This window comes from Salmo salar, chromosome ssa20 (assembly GCF_905237065.1).
Source record: "Salmo salar chromosome ssa20, Ssal_v3.1, whole genome shotgun sequence".
Lineage (NCBI taxonomy): Eukaryota > Metazoa > Chordata > Actinopteri > Salmoniformes > Salmonidae > Salmo > Salmo salar.
Window position 1 is genome coordinate 57314113 of NC_059461.1, and position 22591 is coordinate 57336703.

Below are 22591 nucleotides of genomic sequence, written 5' to 3' on the forward strand. Positions count from 1 at the left end.
CCATGACTGTCCCGAGCTGCCAGACTGCCCAGACTGCCTGGAACGGCCAGAGCCTGAGCCGCCTCCAGGATAGGTGGGTTGGGGAGGGAGGGTGTAGCACAGTGCCGTCGTTGACGGCAGCCACCCTCCCTTCCCTCCCTTATTGTTTAGGGTTACTGTTTTAGGGTTTTGTTGGGGATTTTGTTTGTTGGTGGTTTTTTGTTGTGGTTAGGTGCATTCCGGGGTCTGCACCTTGAGGGGGGGGGTACTGTCACGTCCTGACCCCCAAACTACTACACCAGCTCCATCTGCTGGTCAGGACGTGGCAGTCTGGTGTGTGTCTTGTGACTCCTGATCAGGAACAGCTGGGAATCGTTGTTCCTGATTGGGAGTCACATATGTAGGAGTTGTTTGTCACTGGGGTTTGTGGATAATTGTTTCTTGTTAGTGTGGTTGCACCTGACAGGACTGTTGGCTGTCAGTTTCCTTGTTTTTGTATAGTGTTCTTTCCAATTAAATTGAAGGATGAATACTAACTCCGCTGCATTTTGGTCCATTCCTGAAGACAGCCGTTACAAGAACAGAGCAGAGGGGGCATGATGTGACAACATGAGTATAGTCATTCAGAGAGAAGCTCTGACTGGCATTGAGTTGAGAGACACCATAAACCAAGGCTGTATTCACACTAGGTCATATTGAAAATAGAAACCAATATTGTACTTTACACATCAGATCAGAGTATTATTGATTGTCCTTTCCAGGGCTAGTATTAGGGTATTGTATATGCGAATATTATGCAGCTTTATTCCACCACTACTGGTCAGTGGAAGTCAGGTCAGGTGGTGTATGAATGAATCAACTCTGTTTTACACACACACACACACACACACACATGCCCACACACGCACACACGCACATACACACACACACACACACATGCCCGCACACACATGCATGCACACACACACACAAACAAACAGACTGTATACAATTTACTAATGAAGGCTAACATTTGCTTTCATCAAATATGCTTAAAATCTTTGGAGAAACATCTACTTGTCAGATGGTGTGTATATGTGTGTGTGTGAGAGAGAGAATATGTGTTTGTAAGGTGTGTGTGTGAGAGAAAGAGTGTGTTAATGTGTGTCGGTGTGCTTGCTTGCTCTGTGTGTGTGCTTGCATGCTATACTTGTGTATGTTTGTGTGTGTGCTGGGGCAGAGGAGTGATTCATGTCCACTGCTGGGCTGTAAACCATTCGGTGCACAATGCGGGCAGACAGCACATTTGTCAATATGAAAGATGTTGACATTACTGATCAAGGGCCAGACACGGGTAATAATGATATCGCTGTGCTGAGAGGGGCGGGATGGAGGGATGGGGGAGGAGAAGAGGAAGAAGGGAAGGGGGGGCGTCCCAACACGCCGCGGGGCCTGTCAGGCTATCTCGCGCAGGACAGCTTTTTTTTAAGGTGCCACAAATTTGCATTATTTTGCTTGTATTGAATTGTTTGTGTGTTCCTTATTCTTATTTCAATAAGGCAACAAATCAGTGGTGAGTGGGGTCCTCCGGCAGCGCCACGGGCCCTGTTCACCGACTGACATTCCATCTCACTCTTCCAGCCCCCTGTCACTCTGAGACTTTACAGAGAGTGAGGGAGAGAGAAATATAGAGAGAGAGAGAGAGAGAGAGAGAGAGAGAGAGAGAGAAAAAGAGAGAGAGAGAGATAAAGAGAGAGCGAGAGAGAGAAAGAGAGAGATTGAGAGAGGGAGTGAGAGGAAGAATGAGAGAGCAAGAGACAGGCAGAGACAGAAAGAAAAAGAGCAGAAAGAGAACCGAGATGAGAAGCTGATCGATGATGAACGACCACAGACGTTATAGGCCAGGGCTGATGAAGAGTGAAGGCTGGGTGTAAAGTTCCGACTGTGGGAGTATGTGGGGTGTCAGGTCCATTTGATTATGAATATGCCAATGCTCCGTGCCGTGAATCAAAGGCTCCCTCGTGAGGACGGGAACGGGAGGGGGAGGCGCAGGTGAAATGCTTCCATATTTCTTGTGAATGAGCAATATGTATTTCATTGGGGCTCTTTACGGGCATTGGGGCTAAAGCTCAGTTTGTTTCCCTCCTTGCTCAATGAGAGGCCATAACTCGCCTGCGCATTAGGAGCCCTAAAGCTGTCCGCCGTATTGAGCCGGCGTGCAAGATAAGACACTTTAGTTTGAGAGCGAGAGGCTGAGGCTGAAACAGCTAGGCCCACCCTGGCTGTTCTTCTGTCTACTGAGGCAACCCTCCCTCTGGTACACACTGGTACTCCGTCCTCTCTGGCTGTTCAGTTCACTTGTGTTCCTCCCTCTGTGAGAACTCTCTGTATTGTCTACTACCGGTGAGATAAGTCAGAATCAGAACAAACAGTTTTGAGATGTTATAGATTTGTAAATATTTTCAGTCAGGTTCACTAGAACTCATTTGATATAATACGGAGTGTGAGAGGTCTAATCGCGGGAACAAGGAGGATAAATGCCCACACATTTACTTAAATGTGATTCCCTCAAAATCCCCTTTAGATGTAACCTCCCCCTTTCCTTCCTCCTTCTCCTCCTCCTCCTCCTCCTGCTCTGTCTGTGTGTCTGAACTTGCTTGTTGCCGTAGTGTCTCTGTGGGGCCAGCTGTTGATTAGTTATCTTCAGATGTCAGTGATGCTGAGAGCGCCTTAATTAGCGAGATGCATTCTCAATTGTTGATCTTATCTGGAAACAGATGTCAGAGGGAGGAACTCCCCTCCCTCCCTGGGTCCCTAAGAGACTGTTACCCTTGCGCTGATACAGAGCAGTCCCCCCTGTCTTACCCGCTCTGTGCCCATTCCAACAGCCCTGCATCACTCTCCAAATAAGCAAATATATACAACCCTCAGCGCTGTTAGCAGTACAGGGTGGAACCCAGATAGAAATCCCAGGCCTATCATGTGGACAAATGAGTGACTGTAAATTAATCTAAATGTGAATTTTCAGACATTTACAAGATTGTTTTACTAAAATGAGTGAAAAAGCATATAGCTTGCAAGCTGAGAAAAGCATGTTGTTTTTAAAAACGGGTCTAAAATCCAGTGATAAGCAGTGATGGCTTGTAAATGGCTGATGCCTGGTCAGTAGTTGCTGGTGATTGGCCAGAGCCATGCACAGTCTGAGTGACATGGAGGGTGTTATGATGAGGACCCATACACACATGTTGGGGGTCTGGGGGTTTAGGGGAGGCAGAATCACAGAGACATGTAGGTGTAGATGAAACTTACCCAGGATCTCTGAACTGGCATACGAAACTGAGGGGCGGGACAGAAGGAAAAGAGCAGTCAGAACCAGGAAGTAGACCACGGATCAACAGCTTTTTATTGGCCGCATATGGGCATTGGGGGGGGGGGTGATGATGTCACAAGGGGTCAGGTGACTTGGTAACAAAACCCGAAAATGTCCAACTGTAAAAAAAAAAAAAAAATGTGTGTCTCTGGGACTGATTTGTGTGTCCAGACATCATAAAGTAATAAAGATGGCCTAAACCCTGTTACTGTTTCTACTGATAGGACACCTCATTAAGCCACGTGCCACGGCCATGTGGTGTTACAGAGCTAGAGACTGGTTCACAGTGTGGAAAGGGGACATAAATCAGACGACTCAAACAGCCAGTAAAAACCAGGCCTGAAACGGCCAGTAAAAACCAGGCCTGAAACGGCCAGTTAAAAACGCCAGGCCCTGAGAAAATGTTTTCACTTTTCCTATGGGCCAATTTTCACTGCTGGGAAGAGCGAAAGCATGAATGTCAACGCACGTCAATGCATAGACACGCACTGAGTCATGCTACACATGATAGAGAAATCACAGGCAGCGCAGAGTCCGGGGGCAAAATTCGGGAACTTTAAAAGGGTATCATTTTTTATATAGTTGTCAAAGACACATATGTGAGAACTTGTCAGTTTATGCCCTTTTCAGTCTTCCACATTCTCCCACATCTGGTTCAGATAGCTGAGAACAGGACAGACCAGACCCAAATATGCTTTAGCATGGATCAGACTGAACACTGCCTCTGGTCCCCATCAGAACCAGACCACCTCAGACCACCCCCAGACCAACCCCAGATCGCCTCACCCTGCCTGGGCCTCAGAAGCAAAGAGGGCCCCTGGTCTGGCTGTCCCTGTGAAGCAACAGTAACACTGAGATAGAACAGGACAGGACCTACCTGTGGATGGAAGAGGAAGCTGGGGGCGGGCCGCATGTATTTGTCTTTCAGAGCCTCAAACGGATCGTTCATCTTCCTCTTCTCAACCCTGCTAATATTACAACTCTATCAGTTCTTAGACACCGACACTCAAAAAGACATTCACATCCAACAATATAGGAAAAAGTACTTATAGGAAGGTAAAGACACATATTGCTAACACAGAATGTAATAACACACAGCAGGTCTAAATGAGACTGACAGTGTTTTATATTTGAACTGGTGAGGTTCAGTTCTAGAGATTCACAGTACCTGTAGATGGGGTCCATGAACAAGGGGGTGGGCCTGGCGTGCTGCAGAGACGTGTCGGCTTTCGGTAGCTCCATCCCTGCCTTGTCTTCTCCAAACACGTGGATCTTCTTTGATTCCTCCCCCCGGGGGGCGTGGCTACTGCTGCGGTTCCTGGTGCCGCCCATGCTCAGATCCAGCGGCTGGTCCTGATTGGTGGAACGTGAGGAGGCCTCCGGTTTGGATTTGGAGACGGGGGCGAAGGGGGCGAGGACCTTCTCCTCCTGCTTGCGCTTGGTGGTAAGGTCAAAGGGCGACTCAGAGGTCCTGCTCTGGCGCTTCTTGGAGGGTTCGTCAGGTGGGGACTGGGGCTCCCCCTTTAGGCCTGGAGGTCTGAGCTCTCTCTCTGGGAAGGGGTAGATGGGCGGGGAGAAGGTTGGGAAGAAGGGCAGGGGGAACATGGAGGGGTAGGGCAGGGCGCCTACCTTCTTGTCCTGCAGGCCTGCCAGCCCCGTGGAGCCAAAGTACCTCTCAGCGATGGAGGCGATGGCCTTGATGGAGTCATTGACTGCCCCTGAGACAGCCGTGTGCTCGTCCAGCGAGGGAGGGAACAAGGCGGGGCTACCTTGGAACTCCTTAGTGTGGTTACTGATCAGGGTGGTGGGGCTCTGGGGGCCTCTGCCCACCTTCCTTTTGGGCCCTTTCCCATTCTCCCGGGGTGCCCTCTCCCGCTGGCCTTCGCTTTCCATGTCACTCTCCAGCTCCGAGCCTGACGTGGTATCCAGGTCGCTCCCACTGGGAGTGCTTACGTCATCCAGATCGCTGCTCTCCGATTGGCTGCTCATCTTGCCGCCACCATGCCTCTGCTTGGAGGAGGAGCCATGGGACTGTCGCTGCTCTGTTCCCTGTGGCTGCTCGCTACCGGGCGATGCCTCCTTGCGGAGGGTCTTGAGCAGTTCTCTGGCCTCCTGGGCTCCGGGGCTAGGCGACAGGAGGGGGCTCTTGATGTGCTCCGTACCGGGACCTAGGGGCCGTCTGACTGGAGAGGTGGCCGGGATGAGAGGGGGTCGGTGGTACAGTCCAGAGGAGAACAGACCCGGGAAGCTGAAGGGGAAGCCGGGGGCGGTAGGAAATGTCAGGCCGCTGTGGTGCCGGTTCCCAAAGTAGTCTGCCAGGCTGGCGCTGCTGTGCCCCATCCCACCCATAGCGGCCTTGTCCATGGCACCAGGGACACCGGGGAGGGACATGCCTTGGGCATGGGCGAACAACCCCCCTGCTGTGAAATGGTTTTTGCCCTCACAGAAGCGCCGGTGCTTGTTGAGGGAGGAGGTGGTGCTGAACATCTGGCCACAGTCCTTACACTTGATCTGGGTACGGCAGTCGGCGTGCATGCGCTTGTGGCGACACAGGTTGGAGAACTGCGTATAGGACTTGTGGCACACCTCGCCTGCAGGGAGAGGGAGACAGACACGGGGCACTCAGAGGCATGTCCAACATCACACACACACACAGAGTACATCTCTGACCATAAGAGCCAAGAGTTTTCCCTATGATCCAGTAGTCAGGAAGACCTCCAGGCTTTAGTCGTGATACTACACATGCATTTCAGAATGGGGGACTACAGTACATGAGAGACCGGCTGGGTGTAAGATGTCCTAGTCTGAGAATGTTATTTCAGTGAGGTGAAGGGGGAATGAGATGAGACATCAGATCCTGGCATTGTCATGGGGCTTTGTTACTCTGGGCTGAGACCGAGAGTCAGTGGAACCCATCACCTGCACATCAAACACAGTGCATCTCCAGGCATTGTGCTCCAAGGAGACCGTAAACAAACACACACAGGTACACACATACACGTACATACACACACGTGTGCACACAGACATGCTTACACATTCGTAGATATTCATATAACTCACAATAGACAAAAACACACACATGAGCACACACACACATATACACACACACACAGATATGCAGACACATTCAAAGATATTAAAATATCACATAACACATGACACACACACACACAGAGAGAGACTCACTTGCAGACACACGGCACAATGGCTCTATTTTGAGCCTGTGAAGGAAGCAGAGTTGAATGAATCCTATCCTGCAGGTCCGGTTCCCAGGGACAGGGCTCACGTCCTCCGCTGCCCACCTCCCCCCTCACCCCCTACTCCCCATTGGCCGAGTCCCCCTCACCCTGTCCCTGTCAACTAGCTCACTGTAACCTTCCCACAGTCCCACAGTCCCTTCTCTGTCTGACTCCACCCTGCCATGTGGCAGACCACATTGTTGAACAGAACATAGTGGCTAGACCATGGGTCTCCAACAGTTCTCCAACAGGTCTCTAACAGCTACCAGTAGCTCACAGCCCACATATGTGTAGCCAAACAATTCTGAAAGTACATGGAATTTTTTACCGAAAACTGGGATAAACAAATCTCACAAGTATCAGACACCGCAAGCTCCCAGCTACTATCTAATCAACGCAACATTGACATTATCCCACCCCTGGTTAGCCAAACCTAACACAATGTCTGCCAATTAATTTCCAGCAATATTGCCCCGTCTATCTATGTGGTTCGCACGTTTGTCTATCACTCCGTATGTATTCAGTTGATGTGATAACCATCTTGTGGGTTGACAGAAATACTTTCCCCAAAACCTTCTCAATTAAATATTAAATGCAAAGTAGGCTTACCTGGTAGAAGTATATAATGAGTAAGTATACAATTTGTATCTATTATTTGCTATTTGCAAATTTTGCCATAAAATGAGCAACAGCAGTAAAGAACCATCATTCATCACTCACTAGACGCACAATTAATGGCGTCGGAGGGGATGGCTGCCATTTTACGGGCTCCTAACCAACTGTGCTATTTAAAAAAAAATCTTCACATTTTTTGTAACTTGTAAGAATTTGTCGACGAGTAGGTAAACCACCACTTCCCTCCGTATTATTGGCCAACGTGCAATCATTGGAAAACAAACTGAACGATCTACGATTAAGACTATGCTACCAACGGGACATTAAAAACTGTAATATCTTATGTTTCACCGAGACGTGGCTGAACGACGATAGAGCTGGCTGGCTTCTCCGTGCATCGGCAGGACAGAGCAGCTACGTCTGGTAAGACGAGGGGCGGGGCTGTGTGTCTATTTGTCAATAACTGCTGGTGCGCAATGTCTAATATTAAAGAAGTCTCAAGGTATTACTTGCCTGAGGTAGAATACCTCATGACAATCTGTAGACCACACTATCTACCAAAAGAGTTCTCATCTATATTATTCGTAGCCGTTTATTTACCACCACAAACTGATGCTGGCACTAAGACCGCACTCAACGTGCTGTATAAGGCCATAAGCAAACAAGAAAATGCTTATCCAGAAGCGGCGCTCCTAGTGGCCGGGGACTTTAACGCAGGCAAATTTAAATCCATATTACCTCATTTCTATCAGCATGTCACATGTGCAACCAGAGGAAAAAAACACTAGACCACCTTTACCCCACACACAGAGATGGATACAAAGCTCTCCCTCGTCCTCCATTTGGCAAATCTAACCATAATTATATCCTCCTGATTCCTGCTTACAAGCAAAAACTAAAGCAGGAAGTACCAGTGACTTGCTCAATACGGAAGTGGTCAGATGATGCGGATGCTACGTTACAGGACTGCTTTGCTTGCACAGACTGGAATATGTTCCAGGATTCATCCAATGGCATTGAGAAGTATACCACCTCAGTCACCGGCTTCATCAATAAGTGCATCGACGATGTTGTCCCCACAGTGACCGTACGTACATTTCCCAACCAGAAACCATGGATTAAAGGCAACATCCGCACGAGCTAAAGGCTAGAGCTGCCTCGTTCAAGGAGCGGGACGCTAATCTGGACGCTTATAAGACATCCCTCTATGCCCTTAGATGAACCATCAAACAGGCAAAGCGTCAATACAGGACTAAGATTGAATCCTACTACACCGGCTCTGACGGTTGTCGGATGTGGCAGGGCTTGAAAAATATTACGGACTACAAAGGGAAACCCAGCCCCGAGCTGCCCAGTGACGCGAGCCTACCAGTTGAGCTAAATGCCTTTTATGCTCGCTTCGAGGCAAACAACACTGAAGCATGCATGAGCACACCAGCTGTTCCGAACGACTGTGTGATCACGCTCTCTGTAGCCGATGTGAGCAAAACCCGTTAACAGGTCAACATTTACAAAGCCGCGGGACCAGACGGATTACCAGGATGTGTACGTGAAGCATGCGTGGACCAACTAGCAAGTGCCTTCACTGACATTTACAACCTCTCCCTGACGGTGTCTGTAATACTTACATGTTTCAAACAGACCACCATAGTCCCTGTGCCAAAGGAAGTGAAGGTAACCTGCGTAAATGATTACAGCCCCGTAGCACTCACGTCGATAGCCATGAAGTGCTTTGAAAGGCTGCTCATGGTTCACATCAACACCATCATGCCGGAAACCCTAGACCCACTCCAATTTGCATACTGCCCCAACAGATCCAAAGATGACACAATCTCATTCGCACTCCACACTGCCCTTTCCCACCTGGAAAAAAGGAACACCTATGTGAGAATGCTGTTCATTGACTTCAGCTCAGCATTCAACACCATAGTACCCTCAAAGCTCATCACTAAGCTAAGAACCCTAAGGACTAAACACCTCCCTCTGCAACTGGATCCTGGACTTCCCGATGGGCCACCCCCAGGTGGTAATGGTAGGCAACAACACATCTGCCACACTGATCCTCATCACTGGGGCCCATCATGGGTGCGTGCTTAGTCCCCTCCTGTACTCCCTGTTCACTCACAACTGCATGGCCAAGCACGACTCAAACACCATCATTAAGTTTGCTGATGACACAACAGTGGTAGGCCTGATCACCGACAACAATGAGACAGCCAATAGGGAGGAGGTCTGAGACCTCTATCTCAATGTCAGCAAGACAAAGGAGCTGATCATGGACTATAGGAAAAGGAGGGCCGAACAGGCCCCCATTAACATCAACGGGACTGAAGTGGAGCGGGTCGAGAGTTTCAAGTTCCTTGGTGTACATATCACCAACAAACTATCATGGTCCTAACATACCAAGACAGTTGTGAAGAGGGCACGACAACACCTTTTCCCCCTCAGGAGACTGAAAAGATTTGGCATGGGTCCCCAGATCCTCAAAAAGTTCTACAGCTGCATCATAGAGAGCATCCTGACCAGTTGCATCATCACCTGGTATGGCTACAGAGGGTAGTCCGTACGGCCCAATACATCACTGGGACCAAGCTTCCTGACATCCAGGACCTATATACTAGGCGGTGTCAGAGGAAGGCCCAACATTTTTTCAAAGACTCTAGTCACCCAAGTCACAGACTGTTCTCTCTGCCTCCGCACGGCAAGCGGTACCGGAGCGTCAAGTCTAGGTCCAAAAGGCTCCTTAACAGCTTCTACCCCCAAGCCATAAGACTGCTGAACAATTAATCAAATGGCCACCCGGACTATTTACATTGACCCCCCCACCCCCTTGTTTTTACACTGCTGCTACCAGCTGTTTATTATCTATGCATAGTCACTTTACAAATGACCTCGACTAACCTGTACCTCCGCACATTGACGCAGTACCGTTACCCCCTGTATATATCCTCGTTATTGTTGTGTAATTTTCTTGTGTTACCTTTTTATATTTTACTTTTTTTTTCACTTTAGTTTATTTAGTAAATATTTTCTTAACTCTATTTCTTGAACTGCATTGTTTGTTAAGGGCTTGCATTGTTGGTTAAGGGCTTGTAAGCGCGGCAGGTAGCCTAGTGGTTAGAGCGTTGGGCTTGTAAGTGCGGCAGGTAGCCTAGTGGAGTGGTTAGAGTGTTGGATTAGTAACCGAAAGGTTGCAAGTTCGAATCCCCGAGCTGACAAGGTAAAAAGCTGTCGTTCTGCCCCTGAACAAGGCAGTTTACCCACTGTTCCTAGGCTGTCATTGAAAATAATAATTTGTTGTTAACTGACTTGCCTAGTTAAATAAAGGTGAAATAAAAAAGTAAGCATTTCACCTGTTGAATTTGGTGCATGTGAGAAATAACATTTGATTAAAGGGGAATTACACACCAAAAAAATGTCTTTCTTCCAAACCAAAAAAAGGTATTCTGAGTAGCTTGTGACATGGCTCTCATGCTAGAAAAGGTTGTAGACCCCCGGGCTAGATGATAACTAGATAAAAATAAACAGTCATATAGAGATCATATCTATACATACAGTAGCTTCTGGATAATAGTCATTCTGTTTTATATTCCCTACTGGAATTCTCTATTTCTGCATTCTTTATTCTACATTGGCATCCGTCAAAATGGAAAGTGGATGAAATTTGGATATCAAAACATACTCTTTAGTAATATGTATGATATTGAATAATATTGCAATTTATAACTTTATATTGATTCAAATATTTACTCATCACAATATATAGTATGTAGTCTAAAGGTGTTTGTTTTTTCATATGGTGGTATGGAAATGAATTGGGAATCTTGTGTAAGACAATGACGTGCATACCTTGCTGTAATAATTAATGTTCTTCGAATCCAGGGCAAAGATCTCAGAATGAATGATTAAGTCTTTGAAGGAGTCAACGTCGTAATTGATCAAGAGATGTTGAGTCTAGGCGTAAATATTTGATGCGCCTGAGGCTCGTTGGCTAACGTGGGTGTTGTTATCCGTTTCCTCTCTGTTGTAGAACGAGTAGAAACAGTGGCTGTAAATCACATACCGCTGACATTTACAGACTTACAACAGACACACATGACACACAGGGTGTGAGGGACCTGATCCACTCCACACGTGTGTTTTGTCAGCTCACCATAAACTGTAACTAAATATTATAAACACATTCCTGTGAAGAGCAGCTTTGAGTAAGACAGCCCCAGTGTCTGAATGAATGATTATGGCCAGAGTGGTCTACAGAAAGCCACCAGCATAGGCTTTCCACCTTGGTACACACACACACATGCATGCACACACACCCACATAGGCATGGACACAAGCAGGCACGTACGTGGACACACACACGCACACGGACAATCATATGCACAGGCACACACACATGGACACACACACACATCACATGGACACACAAACATGGACACACACACACACACGTATACAATACAGTACGCTGACCGACATGTTGTTCACACAGGCAAACAAACACGGAGGACGGACACACACATGGTCTCTAACACATCTGTCAGGGCAGAGGGTGTTCTGTCTTTTTTCACAGTCTTTAGCTGTTTTTAAACCTGCATATTTTCAACTGATTACTGCAAATGGACTCCCATTTGGAGCACAGTGGAGGGGACATGTGGTTGCTATTTGTGTGGAATGGTGCGTTTGGAGGGGGAGGCAAGGGAGGGGGGAGATGGGGGTCCACAGGCGGACACAGCCCTTCTGCCCTGTGTGTGGGGTCACCGTGCAAGGTCACGGAGCTGGGGTCAAAGGGTGAAGGTCATTGTGCTTTGGTGTGTGAAGTGAAAGTGTGAGAAATCGTTATTAGGGCCAGGAAATTGTCCTGACTACTTCACCTAACAAGGAAAAACTCAGAAAATATGTTTTCTCTGAAAAGCAAAACTGGGGTCTGGTCAATATGTGTTGTGGTTATGGTTGTAATGTTAGAGCACAGGGGTTGGCATTTACAGGGAGTGTGAGAGAGAGTGGGGTCAAAGATAGGAGCGCTGGGGTCAACGGGGGGGGTCACGGCTGGTTGAACAGGTCAATGTGTGGGACAACAGTAGGGTTAAAACGTGAGGTCATAGTGTGAGGTCATTGCTAGGGGTCACTGGGTCAGCATGGTGTGTGGTTGCTGAGATGGGGGAATGGGACACGTACTGCTTTTGTTCAACTATTAACAGAAATAGCACTCCCCTGTGTCTACAATTCCTGTGGAATGAAAAATGTTATGCTCTCCTTTTGCAATCTTGTAGATTATAGATACAGTATGTACATATTACCACAATCAACATGACACTTTCAAAATGAAATGAGTACCATTCAAAATGTCATACATGAAATGTATAGAATTAATCCTACTATCACAACATATTATATTCAATGATATTCAAAATTGATAGATAATAAATAATACCAAATAATATTAATTAATATTAAAGTGTTACTGATTGGAGTTTTTTTTATGACTTAAAGGATTGATATTTAAAGGGACATTTGACCCTAAAACCACTTGTTCATATATTTATCATCAGTGTACCGTTAATATGGTTTTAAAATATTATATTGCACATATACAGCACCAGTCAAAAGTTTAGACACACCTACTCATTCAAGGGTTTTTCTTTATTTTTACTATTTTCTACATTGTAGAAAAATAGAGAAGACATCAACACTATGAAATAACACATATGGAATCATGAAGGAACCAAAAAAGTGTTAAACAAAATATATGTTATATTTGAGATTCTTTGAAGTAGCCACCCTTTGCCTTGATGACAGCTTTACACACTCTTGGCATTCTCTCAACCAGCTTCATGAGGTAGTCACCTGGAATGCATTTCAAGGTGTTCCTTGTTAAATGTTAATTTGTGGAATTTCTTTCCTTCTTAATGCGTTTGAGCCAATCAGTTGTGTTGTGACAAGGTAGGGGTGGTATACAGAAGATAGCACTATTTGATAAAATATCAAGTCCATATTATGGCAAGAACAGCTCAAATAAGCAAAGCGAAATGACAGTCCATCATTACTTTTAGACAAGGTCAGTCAATATGGAAAGTTTGCACAGTCGCAAAAACCATCAAGCGCTATGAAACTGGCTCTCATGAGGACTGCGACAGGAAATTAAGACCCAGAGTTACCTCTGCTGCAGAGGATAAATTCATTAGAGTTACCAGCCTCAGAAATTGCAGCCCAAATAAATGCTTCACAGAGTTCAAGTAAGAGACACATCTCAACATCAACTGTTCATAGGAGACAGCGTGAATCAGGCTTTCATGGTCGAATTGCTGCAAAGAAACCACTACTAAAGGACACCAATAAGAAGAAGAGACTTGATGGGCCAAGAAACACGAGCAATGGATATTAGACCAGTGGAAATCTGTCCTTTGGTCTGATAAGTCCAAATTTGAGATTTTTGGTTCCAAACGCCGTGTCTTTGTGAGACACAGAGTAGGTGAATGGATAATCTCCGTTTGTGTGGTTCCCACCGTGAAGAATGGAGGAGGAGGTGTGATGGTGTGTGGGGGCTTTGATTTATTTAGAATTCAAGGCACACGGAACCAGCAAGGCTACCACAGCATTCTGCAGCGATACGCCATCCCATCTGGTTTGCGCTTAGTGGACTATCATTTGTTTTTCAACAGGACAATGACCCAACACAACTCCAGGCTGTGTAAGGGCTATTTGACCAAGAAGGAGAGTGAGGGTCTCCCTGCATCAGATGATCTGGCCTCCACAATCACCCGGCCTCAACCCAATTGAGATGGTTTGGGATGAGTTGGACCGCAGAGTGTAGGAAAAGCAGCAAATAAGTTGGAAAAGCATTCCAGGTGAAGCTGGTTGAGAGAATGCCAAGAGTGTGCAAAGCTGTCATCAAGGCAAAGGGTGGCTACTTTGAAGAATCTAAAATATAACATATATTTTGATTTGTTTAACACTTTTTTTGGTTCCTACATGATTCCTTTTCGGTCGTATTTCATTGTGTTGACATGTTCTCTATTATTCTACAATATAGAAAATAGTAAAAATAAAGAAAAACCCTTGATTGAGTAGGTGTGTCCAAAATTTTGAATTGGTACTGTATGTACAAGCCTCATAGCTTTTATAATAGAATACCTGTGTTTACTTCCTGGAAAAGTCTCATGATTATGCAAAATTAATCATATTGAGATGTTTTGCTCTTTGCTTGATTTTGGGCTTCAGGAGAATGGAAGCAATATATCTTCAAAACTTGAATGTTTTCTTGGACTGTATCAAAAGTGGACTAATGAAGCATATATGAAGAAATGGTTTTCAAGTGAAATTCCTTTTAAAACAATTAGAGGGTCAAAGTCGGTATGGGACTGCTTTATAATCTATCATGTAGTAACTAACATGTCAACTAGTATTATGACTAGGTAAAAACATATGAGAAGGGGTGTTTTAGCTATTTTTCTAAATGAGTTCCAACAAGCTCGTAGAATATGTGGAAAAAGCGTGCAGACTTACATATGAAGGGTCTGAGTGACTTACATATGAAGGGCTTGATGCTGCTGTGGATGTGCTTGTGCTGCTTCAGGCCAGAGGACGTGGCAAAGGTCTTCCCGCAATCGGGACAGGCGTGAGCCCGCGCCCCCACGTGCTGCGAGCGGATGTGCCTCTGCAGGTTACTGGGGTCTGTGAACACCTGCTGGGGGGGACGAGGGGACACACAGGGGGGTCACCCATCTGCGACTATGGATGCGGTACATGTAGGAGCTGCATGCACACACTTAATCACACATTCAATTAAACTCAAAATATAATCTAGTACAGGGCACTCAATCCGTGTTCCTGGAGAGCTACCCTCCTGTAGGTTTTTGCTCCAACCCCAGTTGTACCTAACCTGATTCAGTTTATCAACAAGCTAATTATTACAATCAGGTGCACTACATTAGGGTTAGAGAGAAAACATACTGGATGGTACTGTAGCTCTCCAGGAACAGGGTTGGAGAGCCATGCTCTAGTAACATACACGTGAACCCACACCCACCTACCCCACCCAAACACAACTGTACCTTTGAGCAGGTACATGACTGTACCTTTGTGCAGTTTTCACATTCGTAGTGCTTGCCACTGTCATGTGACATCTGATGACGAATCAGGTTGGATTTCCAGTTGAAGGCCTTGGGGCACTGGTCACACTTGTAATCCCTCTCCTCTGAGTGAGACAGAGAGTGAGCTTCCAGACTGCAGGAGAGACGGACGGACAGACAGACAGACACAACAACATTATTACAACACTGTATCACTAGCCTCTCAACTAAAAACAACCCAATGATGTAAAATGGGAGTAAAATGAACGAAGTGTGCAAACAAAGACCTTGCCCAGGATCAAGAATAGTTCAAATGACACTGTCACCATTCACTACAATATTATCATAAAGACAACTATAGACTCAAATTGATGTGCAGTTGATATGCAGCCATCATCAGGCATGTGAGAGGGTGCAGGTTGAGTGACATAGAGGGGTTCTGAGCTGAGGGGGCCTGAGGGGGCCTATCAACAAGGGGGAAGGAGGACGCCTTCTCACCTCTGGAGGTCGGGGAACACCTGGTCACACTCCTTACACTCCTGGGGACCGTTGTGGTCGTGGTGGCTGAGGCTGTGGGATAGGTGCATATCATGGGGCTCCAGGCCGTCAGGGCCCTCCAGGTCACTACTGTCCCCTCCAGGGTTCCCCACGAAGGCTGAGGGGGGTGTCCCACATGGAACCTTCTGGTGGTCCAGCAGCTCAGAGACAGACTCAAAGAGCTGGTCACAATCATCACAGCGATACTGTCTCTCCTCTGGACAGGGGGAAGGAAGGGGAGGAATATCTTAGGTGTGTGTGTGTGTGTGTGTGTGTGTGTGTGTGTGTGTGTGTGTGTGTGTGTGTGTGTGTGTGTGTGTGTGTGTGTGTGTGTGTGTGTGTGTGTGTGTGTGTGTGTGTGTGTGCGTGTGTCTGTCTGCGTGTGTGTGTGAACTGACCGTGCATATCAGGAGCCATGGTGTCACATGAATACTGCTCTGCCTTCATGAACAAAAGCAGCTCCTCTCCTGGTTGGATCTCTCGAGTCACTCTGTAGAAGATCTGCAAAACACATACACACAGATTTAAAGATCATATACACACATACATGAATACACACACACACACATTCAAAACCTTGTCCACCAACACCATATAACACACTCACATCCACTTTACTGAAACAAAAACACACACCGATGCAGAAAGCAAACAAACTTTGACTCAACACAAATACACAGTCACTCACTCACTCACACACACACACACACACACACACACACACACACACACACACACACACACACACACACACACACACACACACACACACACACACACACACACACACACAGAGAGAGAGAGAGTTTAGAGAACAGGGAGGATATTGGGGGCTGAGCGTGAAGCAGAGATGGCCATAAAATGCGTCAGTAGTGGGACCAGAATGCTCTCAACACGGCTGGAAGAGGCAGTAAAAGGTGTGGAGAGATGTCTTACTGCTGCAGTGCACGGTGACATATTTGTGATGCTGTGTGTGTGTGTGTGTGTGTGTGTGTGTGTGTGTGTGTGTGTGTGTGTGTGTGTGTGTGTGTGTGTGTTTATAGCGTAGCCAAACCTCCACCTCTATACCAATACCATACTAGGTTTTTTAAAAAAGGACCGTTATATGCTCATGGTCCTAGTGCATTGAGTGACAGAAATGATGTACAGTACTAAAGGTCACATGACTACCTGTGGAGCTACATGTATACAGTACATTCACAGGCAAATACTTACATGCACAGCATATACACGCTACGCCATACACAAACACATTCACACACTACTACACACTACACACACAGTCCACAGACTCCAAGGTGTATAGGGAGTGGGTCATCTGAGAGACCCTGAGATCTCTGGGACTTCCCATATGAACACAATGGATGCTCTCCCAAACAATCACAGATGGCGTTATTTTTGGCACGCCTTGAAGGTTTAACTTATTAACTTCCCTTACAGCACCGTGGTGACATTTGGACGGGGGGACTGGGACGAGGGGGGATTATTAGAAATGTGACAGGGGAGTCTTCTGGGAAGGGCGCGGGTCACAGGGACACAGGCCCTGGGAGATAATGTACCTAGCTCGCCATGACATCAGTGCGGCGTGGCGGCAGCGAGGGCGAGGGCCAAGCGGCCTGGTCAGAGGGGAGCCAGCCTCGACCCCATTGTTCAGGAGGAGAATGCAGGGAACTGAGAGGGTCCCGATAGCCGAGCCAGCCATGAGAACACAGCTAGCTCTCTCAGGTGCCCCCCTCGTCTGTATAGACCCACCTCTCACCCCCTCACCTCCCTCCCAGCTCCTTCCTGCTGGTCTAGTGTCGGTCGACAGCTCTCGGTCCAGGACTTTAGCCCTCACACCAACAGGCCACAATAATATTGAGGGTTGGGAACAATAAAAGACCTCAAACAGCTGTGTAGGGCTGCAGGGATTCTGCCCTCAGAAACTGATCGGGTCTTTAAGGGTGACTCTTTGAAAAGCTATCAAGGGTACAGCTAACCTGATCCCAGATGTGTTTATGCTGTCTTGTGTGACAAGGAGTTGGCAAGACAGCACAAACTGATCTAGGATCAGGGTACAGCCGCTAGTGGACCGTGGCACAGGGGGCAGAATGTGGCAGCGGGGAGCGAGTTTAAGTTACTGTAGCTAGTATCGCTGCACTTGTGCAGATGGTGTACAATCTGGCACACAGGCACTGCAGTGAGTGCCAACATGGGGGAAATCCCCTCAGCAATACCCCTTCCCTGTGGGCCGCCACAGGCAAACACACAAACAAACATACCGTACACACCCCGAAACACACACACACACGCAAGCTCGCACACACACACACACACACACAAATAAACACACAAACACACACACACTGGTTGTATGTTTCCGCACTGTACAGACCTCCAAGTCCTCTCAAAAAGCCTTATGAGTTGCCCCTATAAGGGCAGGCTGACACAGAGTGAGAGAAGCCTAGTCTGGGGCTGTAAATGGAGCTAGATAAGAACAGTGGTGTTTGAGTTCACACTGTGAAGGCCAGCCAGCCACAGCTTTGCACTAGAAGGGAATCACTGAGGGGAGACAGCCCCAAGCCTTGACCTCCAGAGCCACAAGCCTTGACCTCCAGAGCCCCTAGCCTTGACCTCCAGAGCCCCAAGCCTTGACCTCTAGAGCCCCAAGCCTAGACCTCCAGAGCCAGCCAGGAGTCACAATCATTATTAGACTTTATTACCTGGCCTTATTAACGGGGGATTGGGCTAACATTAAACACAAGGAGGCACTGAGGATAGGTACCTATACACACACACACACACACACACACACACACACACACACACACACACACACACACACACACACACACACACACACACACACACACACACACACACACAATACACTCTCCCCCTCTCTCTCTCCCTCTCCTCTGTTTCTTGTAGAGGTCATAACCTCAGACATATCAGAGGCTGTTATCTTGGAGAAGTTGGTTACCTTGACATCATTAGTCACCAGTGCAAACAAAGAATCCGATTTTCTTCGGGACACTGACACACCCTCTTTGTTCCTCCAACATCCTTCCTCTCAGAGAGGTCATCTAGCAGGTACACTGAGGGAAAAATGTATTTGATCCGCTGCTGATTTTGTTCGTTTGCCCACTGACAAAGAAATGATCAGTCTATAATTTTAATGGTAGGTTTATTTGAACAGTGAGAGACAGAATAACAACAAAAGAATCCAGAAAAACGCATGTCAAAAATGTTATAAATTGATTTGCATTTTAATGAGGGAAATAAGTATTTGACCCCCTCTCAATCAGAAAGATTTCTGGTTCCCAGGTGTCTTTTATACAGGTAACGAGCTGAGATTAGGAGCACACTCTTAAAGGGAGTGCTCCTAATCTCACCTTGTTACCTGTATAAAAGACACCTGTCCACAGAAGCAATCAATCAATCAGATTCCAAACTCTCCACCATGGCCAAGACCAAAGAGCTCTCCAAGGATGTCAGGGACAAGATTGTAGACCTACACAAGGCTGGAATGGGCTACAAGACCATCGCCAAGCAGCTTGGTGAGAAGGTGACAACAGTTGGTGTGATTATTCGCAAATGGAAGAAACACAAAAGAACTGTACCTCGGCCTGGGGCTTCCATGCAAGATCTCACCTCGTGGAGTTGCAATGATCATGACAACGGTGAGGAATCAGCCCAGAACTACACGGGAGGATCTTGTCAATGATCTCAAGGCAGCTGGGACCATAGTCACCAAGAAAACAATTGGTAACACACTACGCCATGAAAGACTGAAATCCTGCAGCTCCCGCAAGGTCCCCCTGCTCAAGAAAGCACATATACATGCCCGTCTGAAGTTTGCCAATGAACATCTGAATGATTCAGAGGACAACTTGGTGAAAGTGTTGTGGTCAGATGAGACCAAAATGGAGCTCTTTGGCATCAACTCAACTCGCCGTGTTTGGAGGAGGAGGAATGCTGCCTATGACCCCAAGAACACCATCCCCATCGTCAAACATGGAGGTGGAAACATTATGCTTTGGCGGTGTTTTTCTGCTAAGAGGACAGGACAACTTCAACGCATCAAAGGGACGATGGACGGGGCCATGTACCGTCAAATCTTGGGTGAGAACCTCCTTCCCTCAGCCAGGGCATTGAAAATGGGTTGTGGATGGGTATTCCAGCATGACAATGACCCAAAACACATAGCCAAGGCAACAAAGGAGTGGCACAAGAAGAAGCACATTAAGGTCCTGGAGTGGCCTAGCCAGTCTCCAGATCTTAATCCCATAGAAAATCTGTGGAGGGAGCTGAAGGTTCGAGTTGCCAAACGTCAGCCTTGAAACTTTAATGACTTGGAGAAGATCTGCAAAGAGGAGTGGGACAAAATCCCTCCTGAGATGTGTGCAAACCTGGTGGCCAACTACAAGAAACGTCTGACCTCTGTGATTGCCAACAAGGGTTTTGCCACCAAGTACTAAGTCATGTTTTGCAGAGGGGTCAAATACTTATTTCCCTCATTAAAATGCAAATCAATTTAGAACATTTTTGACATGCGTTTTTCTGGATTTTTTTGTTGTTATTCTGTCTCTCACTGTTCAAATAAACCTACCATTAAAATGATAGACTGATCATTTCTTTGTCAGTGGGCAAACGTACAAAATCAGCAGGGATCAAATACTTTTTTCCCTCACTGTATGCCAGCCACCAGAGAGAGTGCTGATCTAGGATCAGGTCCTCCCTCTCTTTATACGCTATATATACAAAAGTATGTGGACATCCCTTCAAATGAGTGGATTCGGCTATTTCAGTCACACCCGTTGCTGACAGGTGTATAAAATCAAGCACACAGCCATGCAACCTCCATAGACTAACATTGGCAGCAGAATGGCCCTACTGAAAAGCTTGGTGACTTTCCACTTTTTCAACAAGTCAGTTCATCAAATTTCTGCCCTGCTAGAGTTGCCCCAGTCAACTGTAAGTGGTGTTATTGTGAAATGGAAACGTTTGGGAAGAAACAACAGCTCAGCCACAAAGTGACTCACAGAACGGGACCGCCGTGTGCTGAAGCGTTTAAAAATTGTCTGTCCACGGTTGCAACACTCACTACCGAGTTCCAAACTAACTCTGGAAGCAACGTCAGCACAAGAACTGTTTGTCGGGAGCTTCATGAAATGGGTTTCCATGTCCGAGCAGGCGCACACAAGTCTAAGATCACCATGTACAATGTCAAGTGTATGCTGGAGTGGTGTAAAGCTCTCCGCCTTTGGACTCTGGAGCAGTGCGTTCTCTGGAGTGATGAATCACGATTCACCATTTAGCAGTCTGACGGACGAATTATGGTTTGGCGAATGCCAGGATAGAGCGAGGTCCATACAGAAATAGTTTGTCAAGATTGGTGTGGAAGTACTTGACTGGCCTGCACAGAGCCCTGACCTCAACCCCATCAAACACCTTTGGGATGAATAGGAACGCCGATTGCGAGCCAGGCCTAATCGCCCAACATCAGTGCCCGACCTCACTAAAGCTCTTGTGGCTGAATGGAAGCAAGTACTTGCAGCAATGTTCCAACATCTCGTGGAAAGCCTTCCCAGAAGAGTGGAGGCTGTTATAGCAGCAAAGGGGGGGACCAACTCCATATTAATGCCCATGAATTTGGAATGAGATGTTCAATGAGCACATACCCACATACTTTTTGGTCATGTAGTGTAATTGTAATTGATTACGATCCAAAACAGAAAACTGAATCTAGATCAGCACTCCTACTCTGAGACACTTAGTAAATACGGGTCCTGATCTAGGATCAGTTCCTCCCTGTCCATATAATCATATTCATTATGATCCAAAAGACAAAAGGGATCCGAGATCAGCACTCCCACACTGAGACACTCAGCTTCCCAGTCTATTTATGTGATCACAGAACCTTTCACACATTAAAACAGTCAATTCATCCACTTCATGTCTCTTTGTGCGGCGTGGGAGAATCAATATGGCTAACGAGATTAGCCCTCATATCCATCCACAGTCTTATGAAAGAGTTTTTAGTCGCTCGTCAGATCATGAAAATTACACAGCTAATCCATTTACCCTTCAGCCTGTCCCATGTAGGCTACTGTCTGTGTGGGAGATGGTTAAGACATCTCCATACTAAATATACTTCTCATCTGAACTCAGTACAATGCTCAGTGATGAACACAGGTGAATCTAACCAGAGAGAAGTTTTAGTGTTAAAAAACAGTTTTCACTCCCAGATCATTGATCTCAGATCATTGATTGTATGAGACGCAATAGTCCCCGACAGCATTGCAGAGCGTTGATACAGAGCGTTGATGCAGAGCGTTGATGCAGAGCGTTGATGAATAGTTAGTGTTATTGATAATAACGCTGTTTAAAATATCATGTTGCACATGTTCATGCTTAGCTAACTTTGACCAGCTCTTAAACCCTACAGCTAAGACGTGATCACACGCGCCATACTACTGCAGCACTACGCAAGCCTTGCTATTCTCTACGCCGAACACACACACACACACACACACACACACACACACACACACACACACACACACACACACACACACACACACACACACACACACACACACACACACACACATACACACGTAGGAACCCCTGACAGTTCCTCTAGCTCTCTTTCTTCTCTCTCCTCCCTTCCTCCACTCCCCTCTTCCTCTCCTTTACTTTCCTCACCCTCTTGAGATTGGACATAAAGTTTTATTATAAACAGGACTAGGTCAGAAATAAGAGGATTGAAGCCAGGTTAGTCCACAATGTGGGACTGATTGTGTAAGAGGGTG

General features: G+C 46.7%; 1 protein-coding gene across 17 annotated transcripts in view; it reads right to left on the reverse strand.

The window, feature by feature from the left end:
* LOC106580920 (histone-lysine N-methyltransferase MECOM) overlaps window positions 1-22591 on the reverse strand; it is a 186286-nt gene that overhangs the window by 11917 nt on the left and 151778 nt on the right. For 2 of the 17 annotated variants that reach the window (XM_045703656.1, XM_045703671.1), the window contains 7 exons: window positions 16193-16295; window positions 15756-16011; window positions 15240-15411; window positions 14692-14872; window positions 4497-5919; window positions 4206-4296; window positions 3268-3294 (listed from right to left, as the gene is read on the reverse strand). In XM_045703656.1, coding sequence (XP_045559612.1) covers window positions 3268-3294; window positions 4206-4296; window positions 4497-5919; window positions 14692-14872; window positions 15240-15411; window positions 15756-16011; window positions 16193-16295 — 2253 coding nt within the window. The remainder of the gene's footprint in view (window positions 1-3267; window positions 3295-4205; window positions 4297-4496; window positions 5920-14691; window positions 14873-15239; window positions 15412-15755; window positions 16012-16192; window positions 16296-22591) is intronic. The other 15 variants (XM_045703668.1, XM_045703667.1, XM_045703661.1 and 12 more) reach the window with 15 other exon arrangements.